This window comes from Vanellus vanellus, assembly GCF_965231255.1.
Source record: "Vanellus vanellus genome assembly, chromosome: Z".
In the NCBI taxonomy this organism is placed as follows: domain Eukaryota; kingdom Metazoa; phylum Chordata; class Aves; order Charadriiformes; family Charadriidae; genus Vanellus; species Vanellus vanellus.
The window spans coordinates 58,374,726-58,389,262 of NC_138908.1; the positions used below are offsets into that span (position 1 = coordinate 58,374,726).

Below are 14,537 nucleotides of genomic sequence, written 5' to 3' on the forward strand. Positions count from 1 at the left end.
AGATTAGAGCAGAATGGTCAAATAGGATGAGCTTTTTTTTTTATTTGTGGAAGAACTGTAATATATTGTCTTCGGGAAAACTGACATTCAAATTTTTTTGACATCCTTTCATTGGGCTTCTGCCAAATACCTTGTTCTAACACTGGGACGTTGCCTTTTCAGTGATGTGTGAGAGATTCACAGAATTCAGTGCTCTGTCTTTTATTCCTCCTGTGTTTTGGAGGAGTTTTGAAGGAAATCTGTAAGTTCCAGGGCCTCATGGGAAGATTCCCATGAGAAATCTTTGAGAGGCAAATCTGACCATCAGATTGCTGAATGACAAATCTTTCTACATGAACTGATGAAAATGAACTATGAAGTTTCCCTTTTAAAAGACTTCTTTAAAAGACACCTTTCTCAAGTAAAATTTCTGCAGCTTGGAAGTTTTTGAAGCGTGGGCTGAATCTGTGCGTCAATGCAGAGAGCTAATGACTTTGCTGTTAAGTTGTTTCAAACTTGTGAAGCCCATTTGGGTACTATTTTCCAACTCAGCCACTGATTTTAAGGCTCCCATTCAGATTCTTCGGGCTGTTTCAGAGGAGGGCTTCTGAAAAGTGGTCAGTAGGCAGCTTATTCTCAGTTTTAAATGAATGAATGCTTTTAAAGATATGTGCCTAACTTTCTGATTGCTCACTTGTACAGTGGGGATGAATCATCTTATGTGGTCATTATTTAACTTAAAGATTGTCTGAGAAGTGAGCTGAATTTGAGATATTTTGCGTAAGTTGCTAATATTTAGTATCAGTTAGGTTTGGGAACTCTGTCCGAAATTCTCTGCAAACTTGTTAATGTTCTCCCCACAGCCAGTTTTAAAAAGCATGTCTATTTTGTGAGTGGGTGTTGTTCTTTACTTGAATTCCCGTGGACTCTGCCTACATGATGTACTTACAAATGGAAAGCTGTTTCCTTTTCCCTCCCCTCCTTTACCTGTCCTCCCCTTCAACTTTGCATAGTGTTTTACAACAGATTATAAAAAGGATGACGTATGCTCAAGTGCAGTTCAAAATGGCCAGGTTTTTTTTCCTGCTTCCATTGACACATGCACAGTAGAATACAGAGGCTTTCATTTGAGCTGCTAGGCAGTCTATGCACTGTCCACAGAAAATAATGGAAGGTAATTCCTCTGCTTTCCCAAGCCATGAGAGTGCAAGATCCTAATGAAAGTGCATTCTTGCAAACTAGTAGATGAGGATCTCATCCCCTGCTCTGACACTGATTTGCCACTTCATGCAAATAAAATCCTGTTTCTCAACTTCAGCATCTGTAAAAAAAAGAAAAGAAAAGAAAAAGGTGTAATACACATTTCTGTGTTTGTAAAATTTTCAGTATTTACTCTGAATTGCTATGAATTTCCTGGATAAAAGTCTTAAGAGTGAAGTGCATATAACTACTTAATTCATTAACAGCAGTTCTTCCAAATTTGACCAAAACCGTACCCAGCAGTTTAATTCAAGATCAAGGCTGAGCTTTAATGCAAATCCTTTCACACAGATGTTATATTTATTAGGTTATCTATAAGCAAAGAAGCCATTACTCCACTGGAGAGTGTCGTGAAGGTATTTAATAGCTAGCATTTCACCTCATTTGAAGGAAGCTAAATAATTCAAATATCCGATATAGGACCATAAAATTATTAGGACTTTATGAAGTATTCTGGTCTGTTCTATAAGTTGTTCTGGGTCGGGTTTTTTACTAACTGCTTTCACACTTCAGTAACTCATATATTAATGAAACTAAATGTTAAGATATCTGAGGTGTATGACAATTGCTGCTTCTGAACTGGTGGTTTCTTGCTAGTGAAGACATTCCTGTAGAGACATCTGTGGGACTATAGAGTCACAGAATATCCTGAGTTGGAAGGGACTCATGATGATCATCCAGTTCAACTCCTTACTCCACACGGGGCAACTTTAACATTAAACCATGTATTTAAGGGCATTGTCCAAAAGCTTCTTGAACACTTGTCTTTCTACTTTATATTGTCTTTTGTTTACTAGGAATGATGTTCCCAACATACAGTGACATTCATTTGGCTCCTTTTTCTGATGAGCAGCTGTACATGGAACACTACTCCAGAGCAAATTTTTGGTAATGATTATTTATGTCATTTAATTTTTATCAAAGATTCAGTAGAGGTTAAAAATCAAATCAGTTCTTTAGTTCAGCATAAACTATCTGTCAACATTGGAAGAGAATGCTTTTATGTTTTCCATGTTCACTTCTGCTCTGGCCTGCAGTCTTACTGTTTATTCTGCAAATCTGAAGGATCTCTCAGGAAGTGCTAGAGGTGACTGGGTCTCTTTTTGAAAGAGAAATTGACTCTGTGGAGTATCCACTGTGAGAAAAAGAGTTGACTGTGAATCAGGTGCTAGTGTTTCCTTTGCTACACCAAAGCATAGTATGCTGCGGCTGGTGGGCGTTGTGTTGCCTGAAGTCCCAGGTGTGTGAGCACAGGAAAGATTCCTTGGCAGTCTTCACAGAGAGTAAGTGTTAATTCCCATGCCCTGGACAATTTCCAGTTTGGGAGTTACTTTCTGTCCACCTAAATTTTTCAGGCAGCTTTAACTAGAATTTGTACTGCTTTTGCCTTGGAGCGTTCCACTGCTGTTTTCCAGTGTAGAGCTGTTGCTGAGCTCTCTACAGGAGGAAACATTACAGTGATATTCCAATGATGAAAAACTGAGATGTTTCCATGTCAGCAAAGAGGAGGTTTATTTTTAAACATCTCCAGTCCTTCATGTGATACAGATCAGTTAATTTATAAATTAGCCATTTATAGATTATTATTTAAATTTTTGGTTAAAAGGTACTGTGGAACTCCAGGGTTAACTATTTTTAAACCTTCTGGAAGATGATAAATACAGTCTTTCAATAGTTCTTTCAGCTTGCAATGCGGAATGTGAACATTAACTGGTCTTCATCAAACCTATTTATTGCTGTCTTAGATTAGATTAAATACAAAGTTTTCTTTCATGCCCAATTTGCTGTATAACTGCTTATACTTAGAAGTTTTCTTCTGGCTTCCTCTGAAGTAGAGCTATGACAAAATCTTACTATTTCTATAGTGATTAAAGGCATGAGAGAAAGAAATTTGAGTGATTTACATGCTGAAACCTTTACTGGCAATGTTACTTTATACAGCCAGTTTGTGCTCTTTTGTCTCACTGTGTAAGTTGATCCAGTTATGAAATGTTTGCATTGTACGTTTACAATCACAAAACCTGCACCAGTATTTTCTATGTTAAGAGACTGAGAAAAGAAGGTAGAAGGAAGTTCTGATAAGCTTCTCAACTGTCATTCAGGTCCCTCTTCCCAAAGTTACTGTTATTTTTGCTTATATACACGACATGTCAATGAAACGTATTAAACTGTAAATTACAAGACTGAAGCACAATGTTGTACCACAATGCAGATTCTTCATCACTTAATACAGAAAATAGTTACATACTTAGTAGTTTGAAGGAGAAATATAGCTTTTTTCCCCAGGTCTATACAGGACTGGATGTTACTGCCAATATGAAAGCATTTGATTTCAGACTGCTTGGAATGTTTCATCTTCATTTGTAATAAATATAAGACCTCTGTGGAATACCTGTGGGCAAGAGGATTAAATATGTGTGTGTACCTCCATGTACACTGATGTATATGGTAATGTTAATGGTGGTGGAAAAAAAATCTGCTGCCTTTTGTTGTTTAAGAATTGCACAGTTGGGACTGAATAGTCCAGCTAGATTAGTTTCTTATAGTTTGTTAACAAAAATACACCACCTACATTCTAAAAAAAAAAAAAGAAGTTAAGAGAACTTCATCTGTATCTAGCTGGCATGATTTCAGTTATTCTACATGCATACATTTAATAAGCTGAATTATCTGTCAACCACTGCAAGGCTTTCAGAGTTGCATAAAGGGGAAAACCAGAATTTTCAAGTCTGCTTTAGTAACTAATTTATCTTTTCACCAAGAATGTTTTTGTCATTGACATTATTATCCCAGACTGTAGTAATACTTTGTAATTATGACAGTGATCAGGTTGGTATATAAGTTGCAACATGCTGCAGACTTTCCTCCACCCATCTGTGCAAAGGGATGTCTCCCATTTTTGACAGATCTTTTTATTACCTACTTTTAATATTTTTATGAGAATATTTCAACCAAACTATCCACAGGAATGTCACACAATTACCCTTGATGATACTCTTTGTATATCAGGTTCTGTTTGATATCTTCCTATACAAGATAGTTTGTGTGCTTACAATGTAATTTATTGCTGTCTTGAGATGTTCCCTGAGCAGAGGGCTATAGTATCAGTCCTGTCAGTCCACATAGTTGTAGTTTTGTGTGGATGTAGAAAGCCCAGAACTTTGTGCAAGAGGATTAAATACTCTTGAGATTACTGAGTGCTCTAAAGACAACAAATTAGTGCTTCTAATGTCTTCAACCAAATACGGGACCAAAATGTCCCGAGTGACAGTGCAGTAGTTCTGCTTCTGCACCACTCCAGGATATTCACGTTCTTATTATTAAAAGGGCTGTGTATCCTGATAGATCCAGAGCTATAGAAGCCCTATTTTAGCCAAAGCACTTCCTCAGGGTTTTTTTGGATGTTTGAAGTAAACCATCAGGAACTAGTTGGTGACAGCCTGTGATTTGCTAAGCTTCAAATTCCAGGCCTCAAGAAACAACTTTCATTCATTGTCCAGCTTTGTTACTCGGATCAGAAGACGTGGTTTGTGTGTACTGAATCCTTTTCTATTTAGCTAAATCTATATCCTGTGTCTTAGAAATTGGGTATAGTTTTGGATGCAGTTGGATGATAGTACTTGAGCAAAAGACTGAAATGGATATCTAGATTTGCAATTTGAACTTTCATCTGGTAACCACACTAAGACTTTAACAGACATTCAAAACCACATGCAAAAATCATGCTGTGTCGTCTAACATTAGATGCAGCAGTTAGCACAGCCTGTTTACTGTACAAAGGGAAGGCTATGCGTTTCTCATACACTTAAGGATTAATGTCTTGGATCTGTACAGTAATAATAATTATGAGACTGTGTATGTTTTGTTTCTCTTCAGGTCTATAGATTGGCTTACTGTTGTGCTTCAGAGTTGCATATTGATTTGTATTCCCAGTAATCATTCCTAAAAGTGTGACAATGTATAGTCTACCATAGAAGAGCAGACTGCTCTCTTTGTTGGTGAAAACCTTGCAAAGATAGAAAGATACAAAGCATAAATATACAGCAAGTGGTTAAAAATAGTGTGCATTTTGACTGTGTTTCTCATCAGTGATAAATAAGCAACTCAATTATACAGTACAGCAAACATATGGAAAAGGGTAAAAGATCATTTGCAGTACTGGTGTCAGCTGATTTCCTCTGTTGTGCTTATTTGAGTTCTTTCCTTAAAGATATCTTCTGAGATATCTTTAAGGCATGCAGTCATCTGGGCCTCTTCTCTTTATGCAATTAGCACAGAACTAGTAGTGCAGAGTTTATCAATATTAAAGGGATATTGCCAGATTGGTTTAGACTAACTCGTCCACTTTGAAAAAAGTTATGATAGTTTAGGAGTTGTATGATGTTGAAACAATGAGGACAAACATTTGAATTTTCCCTTTTTAAGTGCTTCTGAAGACTTGGAAGGCTTGACCATGGTTTTGTATCCAGACGACACTTCCATCACAAGGAGTTGAGTTTCCTTGCTGTTTCCCCTTTCCATCCCCTTATGTTTATGTTATCTGGAAGTAAAGATACCTATTAAACTTTTCAATGAGTTGATAAGAGGTCTATACACAGGAGGAAGATTACTGCAAGCATGTATATTTTTATTTCAAATTTCAAACTGGAAATAGTCTGAATATACATTATATGCACATTTGCATAAATTGGGAAGATAAAAATACTGTTTTTTTTCCCTGTTCAGTTGGTAAAGGATGACCTTTATTTTCCTCTTTAATGTCAATAAAAAGGAACAGACCTGTAATATAGGTGTCCTCATCACTATTTTGATTTATACAAGATCCACCCACTACAGATCCACTGGAATAGCTCAAGATTACAAAAGTAGCTTAAGAGCGCCTCAGCCCTTCTTCCACTTCTCTGCTTGCTGTGTGGATTCTTTCAGAAGCATAGGGTGAAATGTCTCCCTATGTCCATTTGAGGGGATCATGTCACCTCAGAGCTGTATAGGACATCTGTGGGAAAGGTAGAGTAAGCTAAGGAGGGCTGCAATTTGGCCTCTTGGCAGATGGGAGAAAGGGAAGAGGAGCCACACTTCACCTGCCGTTTACTGTTATTGTGCCTGGGTCTGGTTGGAACCCAGAAAAAAAGACTTTTCCCTAAACATTTTATGTGTTACTGTCTCTAGGTACCAAGAATGCTTTTATGGGGTCAACTTGTCCAGCCTGCGCAGTGCAGCTGTGGATGAGTATTTCCGACAACCTATTGTGGTAGGTTTGTATGTCTGGGGGTTATTTTTTGTGTTTTTCCCCCTCCCTATCTCGTTCCCTCCACAAAACCGATTGAGGTAAAGTAGCCTCCTTGTTTAACAGAGCTCTGTGGCTGTTAAGTAGAGAGCCAGGAACAAACTCTGCGAGAGTGAACAGAGCTGCTGTCAAAGGTTAACTACGATATGTAATATTCCCGATTTTGCTATGAGTAACAGATGTCTAGAGATATGCACACATTAGGAAGCCGCAGTACCTGAACAGCTGTCTTCCTAACATGCAACTAGCTTCCCCCGGTGCTTCCAGTCTCTTAAATGAACAACTTGACCTTGATTTTCCCCTTCCCTTCTCTGATCCACAAATTAAAGGAAAAGAGAAAGCAGCCAACCAAACAAGTTTCTGTATTATGAAACGACTTTTTTTTTTTTTTTAAATATGTAAAGATCCTTTTTCTATTGGTAACTTGGATCTAGCGCCTGCCATTCTTCTTCTTTCTTTTTAGTAAAATTCTAGGTGGTACCTAGTTAGAAAGAATGTGGGAGAAATCCTTCTCAGCTCTCTGGGGAAAGAACCAAAACAATCCCTGACCGACACCCCTGCCCCAGTATAATGCTTTGGTGTAGGTGCAATGAAAAGGTTCGCTCTCAGAAATTTGGCTGCAACAAATCTTGGCTAGCTTTAGGCTAACTGGTTTAAGTAGCGATAGCAGTGTAGCTGCTGTGTCATGGAGACCCCAAAACCTGTCCAGAAGAACTTCAGACTACTGATGTAACCTTTGGCACTCAGCTGCTTTTGGTACATGAAGTGGATAAGAGAAAACTCTCGTTTCTCTTCATAAATTTCAGCCATATCTTTGACTGTATCATGGTCAGTCTCAGTGTGGGCTCTTTGGCTTTCAGTCAGAGAATGGAGTAATCTGTAGGACTGCTGTACGTACTTGCATCCTGTCTGAAGCACATGTTTGGCTTCGATTTCTCGGCTGAGATTCTTCCTCCCTTGAAGATCAGACATGCTTTGCCCAGTAAAAACCTCATTAAATTGTTATTTCTTGTTAAAAAACACATCTCTTCTTTGCTTCCCCTTGCTCTATAGATAGATTTTAGTTCTTGGCTAGATTTCACTTGGGGGGATGTGATACAAGCTTTTACGTTCAGGGTTTGCTTTACTTATGGAAGAGCTTGTGAGCAGTGATAGATTAGGATTAGTACAAGTGGTTAAAAAAACAAAAGTGAAGGGAAAAGTTTTCATTTGCTGACTGACTACTCCAAACTTTTTTCTAGAGACCAGTCTGTATTAAGTAATTTTGTTTCCTATACTTGATTATTTAATTTTCAAGTATTTCTGTACTGTCTTAGTTTGGCTTACCCAACTGCGTGATGCAGAGAAGCACATTAAAATGCATATAGTTTAAAAATAAAAAACTAGCCCCAAATAAACCAGCCAAATAAACTTACCCTTTTTTCACAACTGATCAATTTCTGGACAAATTTGCTTATTTATAGGTTGAATAAAACAGCCTTTGATAGGTATATAAGCTAGGAAATATATTAAATCCTGATAATGCAAAATCTAACAGAATGATGAAAATGAAATACGAGCTTATTGGGGTGAAGAATGATTTTTGTCTTTTCTCCCACTTTTTTTTAACAGAAAACAAGTTTATACGCTGACAAGACAGAATGGTAACACTTGCAACTTTTGTTTTCTTTAAAACTCCATAGGATACTTTCGATGTGAGAATTCTGATGGCACGGACAGTGAAGTATACCGTCAACTTCATGGAAGCTGCTGAGGAAGATTTGCATAGGTCAGCAGACGCCAGCAACCTACTCTTCATCTGTCATTTTTGTAACTGTCTGTTGATTGTTGGTGCTCAGAGACAGAGGAAGCTTTGGTGGTGGACATGGAGGAGGGAAGGTGTCATGACAGAATGATTAGTACACCACTCATAATGGACCAGAGCGTTCATCTGCATGATGATTTGTCTAGTATTAGCGGAGAAGCCTGTTCGTGAGCCTGTGAGACACCAGAGATCAGGTCACAAAATTTTCCTGCTGAAAGGGATAAAACAGGCTCTGGAGGACAGTGTTTACTTCTCCGCATTATACGTTGGGACACCGTTAATTCTAGTTACAAGGCAATTTTTGTTTTTCTCTGTAGACATCCTAAAAGACCTTGTCAAATGGGGTCATCACAAGCTGCCTTGCTGAACTCTTGTGTATCTCTTTTTTTAAAACATTTTCCAGTCCATCAGGAGTCAGCTGTACCTCTTTACTTCTCTCCAGAGCTCCTTCAAATCTTTAGTTGGAAAGTCTTATATATAAACCAACCTGCATCCCTTGTGTCCTAGAATGACAGCAAAGAAGCCTCTTTCTTAGTACATCTGTGAGATAAAACGTACCATATGGAAGAACTTGAGGGAGTACTTCAAGTCCTCGCAAGACACTGTCATAAGGGGAAGATATCACAGACTGTCTGTGAAGCTCTGAACTCTTGTTGTTTCAACATGACTCACAACTAATTGTATAAATGACATGGTCTAGTGAGAGAATTGCTCTTAGAGAGGGGAAACAGCTGGAGAATTGTTTTCCAGTTTCTGCTGGCTAGCGTTGACTTGCTGCAGTGGTTGTCAGAATTAACATGTTCATGCCTGAATGCTAGTTTTATGACATGTTTCTGCAAAAGTGGGTGAGATTTGGGTTCAACTACGTAGCCAGTAATAGTTCTTTTGGAAGGCGAAATATTCCAGCTCTTGCTCAAGCAGGTCAATTTTTCCTTCTAGTTCCAGTAGTAGTTCTGTTTGTCAGATTTGTAGTGGAACATTTCCCTGTTCAAAATAGTATTTAAACTAAATCCAGGTCCTTCACTGGCGATGGGAAATCTTCCACTGGAAAGACTGAACCCCTATATTTATAACAGTCTGCAGTATTGCCACAAATGGTGCAGTAACACTTGCGTAGTGGCAAATTTGATTATACTATTCAATAAGACACACAAAAAACTAACACCTAGATCAGTGCCACTGGTTAATTCTATTGACCCAGAAAAAAAGAGCATACCCTTTTAAATATGTGGAAAATTGGGACATAAACTGATGAATAAGAACGGAAATTCATAAATTAGTACAAGGTAGGTTTCTGGTGGAATTTCCAGTACTTTTTGGAAATTATTTTGGCAGCATATTGTTTTTTCTCCTGCAGAGTGGAAATCCCTTTTGTTTTCCAAATGATGCAGTCTGGACTAATCCATGGCCTGGCCTTCTGGTTTGATGTGGCATTTGTAGGATCACTGTAAGTACTTTTTCCTTCTTCCTATGAAAAACTACAGGGGAAAAAAATCACGTCTTTCATACAAAGTGTGCCAGAATTAGACCTTTATCTGGTGCTGACCTTGTCTGTAATGTAATTCCTTCATATTAAAGAAATTATGCCTTCTTCCAGAGGTGACACGAAGTGTGATAAGCTAGTGCCAGCAGTATGACTAGATGGTGGTTATCTTGCTTCCCATTGATTGGGGTGCACGTTACCTATGTTAGACCACATCCAGGAATTTTTGAGCATCAAAATGCACTGTTTCACACAATACTGACTCTTTGTAATATTATAGACCTTTCCATTTCACATTTTAAGTAAAGCAGCAACATTTGAACATAAGCTGGATTTTCCCATTTGGGCTGGTCTTGTTTGTGGGCAAAAAAGGTGAGCAGGTTGCAAGTTCCAGCTAACAAAATGGAAATGCAGAAAATTTCACCAGGCTTGGGAAAATTTTTCATTGCAGCACCAGGCATTTATTTCAAAATGGGGACATTCAGCTGGTAGAGTAAGTAGTTAAAAATTAAATAAACTTGCTCAGGTAGTCAATACTTAGATTTCAGCTATCTGTATTTAGCTCTTAGATAGGATTTGTTGATTTCCCAGTTAAATTGACCTAGTTTTAGATGAGGATTTTTTTCAATAAATTGTACAATGCACTTCTCTTTATTCGTGTTGATAAATGCCTTTTATTAGCCTTTGAAATAAGGATTGTCAAGAATTCAGAATAGTATATCCATTAAAAGAAAATAGATATGTGCGTTTGTATTATTTCCTTTAACAGCTGATAGTAATTTTTTTAATCTTAAAAGAGGAACCAGAAACTCCACATCAGTTGAAACAGTACAGAAAATTGCAGACTTGTAGGAACTCACTGAAATCCTCTGCTGAGAAGGCCTCCATTTTGGAATTGGCAATTGCTTAATCAGCAGCTTTTTCACGTTTCTGCAACTCTGGAAGTTCTTTGTCTTAGCCCTTAAAATCTCAGTGGATTGGGCTTGCAGTATTACCTGTGTTACCCCGTCCTTTGCACCTACAGCTCCTTTCAGTATATTACGGAAATATCTCTTGCAAGTGAAAACTAGGTGTAGGACCAAAAAAAGGCAAAGCACCAGTATAGGTTAGGGGCGGACCTGCTGGGAAGTAGTTCTGAGGAGAAGGATCTGGGGTTCCTAGTTGACAGTAGATTATCCATATCCCAGCAATGTGCCCTTGTTGCCAAAAAGGCCAATGGAATCCTGGGCTGCATAGGGAAGAGTGTGGCCAGTAGGTCGAGGGAGGTCATTCTCCCCCTCTACTCTGCACTGGTGAAGCCACAACTGGAATACTGTGTCCAGTTTTGGGCTCCCCAGTTCAAGAGGGACAGGGAACTGCTGGAGCGCGTCCAGCGAAGGGCAACTAAGATGATTAAGGGATTGGAGATCTCCCTTATGAGGAAAGGCTGAGAGAGCTGGGACTCTTTAGCCTGGAGAAGAGAAGGCTGAGGGGAGACCTTATTATGGCGTACAAGTATCTAAAGGGTGGGTTGAAGTAGGATGGAGCCAGGCTCTTTTCAATGGTTCCCAGTGACAGGACGAGGGGCAATGGGCACAAGTTAGAACACAGGAAGTTCCGTTCAAATACACGGAAAAACTTCTTTACGGTGAGGGTGACAGAGCACTGGAACAGGCTGCCCAGGGAGGTTGTGGAGTCCCCTTCCCTGGAGATTTTCAAGACCCGCCTGGATGCAGTCCTGAGTAATGTGCTCTGGGCAATCCTGCTTTAGCAGGGGAGTGGGACTAGATGATCTCTAGAGGTCCCTTCCAGCTCTGAAAACTCTGTGATTCCGTGATTCCGTGACTTTCTTGGGGAGTGTTGTTTAAGGATGAAAGTACCATTGTGAAGAATGGAATTGCCACATTCAGGACAAACCTTCATTTCTTGTAATTTGTTGAAATTGTCTGAGTAGTAAGGCTGGAGAGAAACTGGTATTTTCTGTCCTGGCAGTGTGGAAAGAAGAGAAAACAGGAGTCTGAAGATTCTCTTTTTTGAATCTCCATAGTTGGCTTAGGCACAGAGATCTGGTGGTGACAGGCACAGTATAGATAAAGAAAGAAAATGAGGCATAATGCATTGATTTCCCAGCATAGGGTAAAATCACTCTCCCAGTTTACCTGAAGACAATTTGAAGTTGAACCTCACATAGATAAAGGTCTAACAAAAAGAGAAGACAGGAGAGAAAGTCTAGATGTTTTTTCTCATTTGTTTTAGGGTAACTGTTTGGTTGTCCACTGCACCGACAGAACCTCTCACTCACTGGTATCAAGTACGCTGCCTTCTTCAGACACCTCTCTTTGCTAAAGAGGGGGAAACTCTCTCAGGGAAAGTCTTATTTGTTGCCAATAAGCGGTAAGTCTGAAAGCTTGCCAAGCAGATTTTGTAGTGTGGCTGTTTGTGTTAGAGGTACCTAAAAGACACCAGTTAATTTGGGGTACACTTGTACCCACATTTGTTATTTCCGGTACCATTACCAATTTACATGTTATCACTGATACAGTCACGTAGTCTCACAAGGTCAACATTGTGACACTGCTCACAAAAAGGTCTCCATGTTCCACTCATCTGTGATGTTCCTTCTCACACACCTTCTCCTTAGCCACCTGTCACATCGTGCCTTCCCTCACAGTGCTACTTGCAGCTTTTGTCAGTGTTCCACTCTGCTATCTTTCACACATAGCAGTTTTCTTAGGTCATGTCCAGTCATTTTCCACACCTTGTTCTGGTAGTGTAACCTCTGGCCATGTCTTCAGCAGCAGCCTGGTTGTTTGCCTGAAGCCCCAACATCCCTTGTCTATCAGCAAATCTTGTGCAGAGACAAAGAGAAATGGGGTTGATCCCAAATCCATTACATTTTAAATTCTGGAGGAAAAAAAAAAAAAAAATCCTTATGGAAGTGCTCCCCTGTTTAAGAACAGTGCTTTTCGTGTGTTTTTTGTCCTTCCCTACCTGAGGCTAGTGAAGATGGCTGCTTTTGGAAGGGCATATTTCCTCACCAGACCTCTCTGCTGTTCCTGCTGTCAGTAAAATGTCTGGTAACTCCACTCCTGTGTTTTGCTTTGAAAACAATCCTCAGGTGACCCGGTCACACAAGTTGCCGTCTGGTTTACTTATGTCTATGTGTAGTTTTAACAGCCTCCTCGGTGTAGGAAGGTGAATCTTTTTTTTTCTTTTTTTTGTGGGGGAGGAGACATGCTGACCAGTCATGTGATTCCAGTGACATCGAAGCTGTCAGTAATACTTTAGGGCTCTTTAATCACATCTGCAACAAATACTTGATTTGGGACTTGAGAAATTTCCAGATCTTCTGCCTAGAAACTCCTCATGGAGAAAATAAATAATACAGATATTGATACGTCTCTTTCAAATTTAAAATGTATTCACATTTTAATATATGAAAGAAACACTGTCTGCCGCAACATGTTCACACAGCCACTGCTGTAAATGTGTCAATACATAAGGCATATCTGTGATGGAGCATGGCTCAGAGCTGCCTGAGCTAGTGACCTCGCCAGACTGAGAATGAGAAGCACTTTAACCACACGCTAGCACTGAGTTAACAAGTCCTGCCACAAAGCTGATCTGCTTTCGGGATCAATGTAGCACCTCTGTGTAACTCTGCAGTTGCTGTTCCGTGCAGGAGGACCAGCTATGGTCAGCTCCAGTGTTTTGGTGTGCTCTCAGCTGGTCCTCTTTACTTTTCTGCGTAAGCTCAGTTTCGTGCAACAAGCCCTGTGAAAAATAGCATCCTGGTGAAATCCGGGATTATGACAAGAGTCAACTTAATGCTGTTTGGCCAGTTAGATATTTTTGATCATGAAATAATACTCTGATTGTACTTGCTAATGTTAAACTGTATAGTATTTCTGACAGAGAGGGGGAAAAAGACCTTTCACTTTTGAATACTATCAGTGCAAAATTATGATGTTTTTCAGATGCAAAATCACTTAAGCATCTTGTAAATTTTACTTTAGAGATGATTAAATAACCACGCCCTTGCACTGATACCACTGCAAATAAATTTCCTTTGCTTGATATACCAAGTGGTTATTATTCAGACAGTAACTACACTGGTATTTTTTTCACACATGGTGTTATAGTTGTTTTAGTTCCATTCCCTCTTTTTTATACTTCTCTCTCTGATGCAGACAAAGTTATGATATTCAGATTGTGGCTATGGTGGACCAGACAGGATTTAAATCTGGTAACATTCTTGATTTAAAGAATCCATTTTTTAGGTAAGAAATACTTTTGACTAAAATATGCCATTGTAGAGCGGTAACATCTTGTATGACAAAAAGCAAAGCACATCTACTGTGGAAGAACAAGTTTCTGACCTCTTACAGTTTATTTTATTTCTACAGGTATCATTGTTTTGTATTAGCAGTAGTTACTTATATAAGCCAACATCCTATTTAGGCTGTGTGACAAAGAACAAAAGAAAAAAAGCTGTATTTAAGATCTGCAATGATTTAGTGCCATGACAAAATAGTAGACTTTTACTTACTTGAACTAATGTATACTTAAAATCTTTTGCTGTTTCCTGTTGTGTGATGCCCATCGTTGTGACTCAAGGAATCACCAATATGCCAAAATGCACTCTGCTAAGCACATAAATTGATATTAATATTAGACATGAAGGACCTGTCCTTTCTGTATAAAACATGAGGGGAGGAAAAAAAATCTACCTGCTGCAATCCTCT

At 39.0% G+C, this 14,537-nt stretch overlaps 1 protein-coding gene across 1 annotated transcript in view; it reads left to right on the forward strand.

The window, feature by feature from the left end:
- Positions 1–14,076, forward strand: part of LOC309682902 (histone-arginine methyltransferase CARM1-like) — a gene marked incomplete at its 3' end in the record, with an annotated part of 74,103 nt that extends 60,027 nt beyond the window's left edge. The window contains exons 7-12 of the mRNA XM_082497031.1: positions 2,037–2,127; positions 6,409–6,490; positions 8,209–8,294; positions 9,688–9,777; positions 12,049–12,186; positions 13,983–14,076. Coding sequence (XP_082353157.1) covers positions 2,037–2,127; positions 6,409–6,490; positions 8,209–8,294; positions 9,688–9,777; positions 12,049–12,186; positions 13,983–14,076 — 581 coding nt within the window. The remainder of the gene's footprint in view (positions 1–2,036; positions 2,128–6,408; positions 6,491–8,208; positions 8,295–9,687; positions 9,778–12,048; positions 12,187–13,982) is intronic.
- Positions 14,077–14,537: the final 461 nt, after the last annotated feature.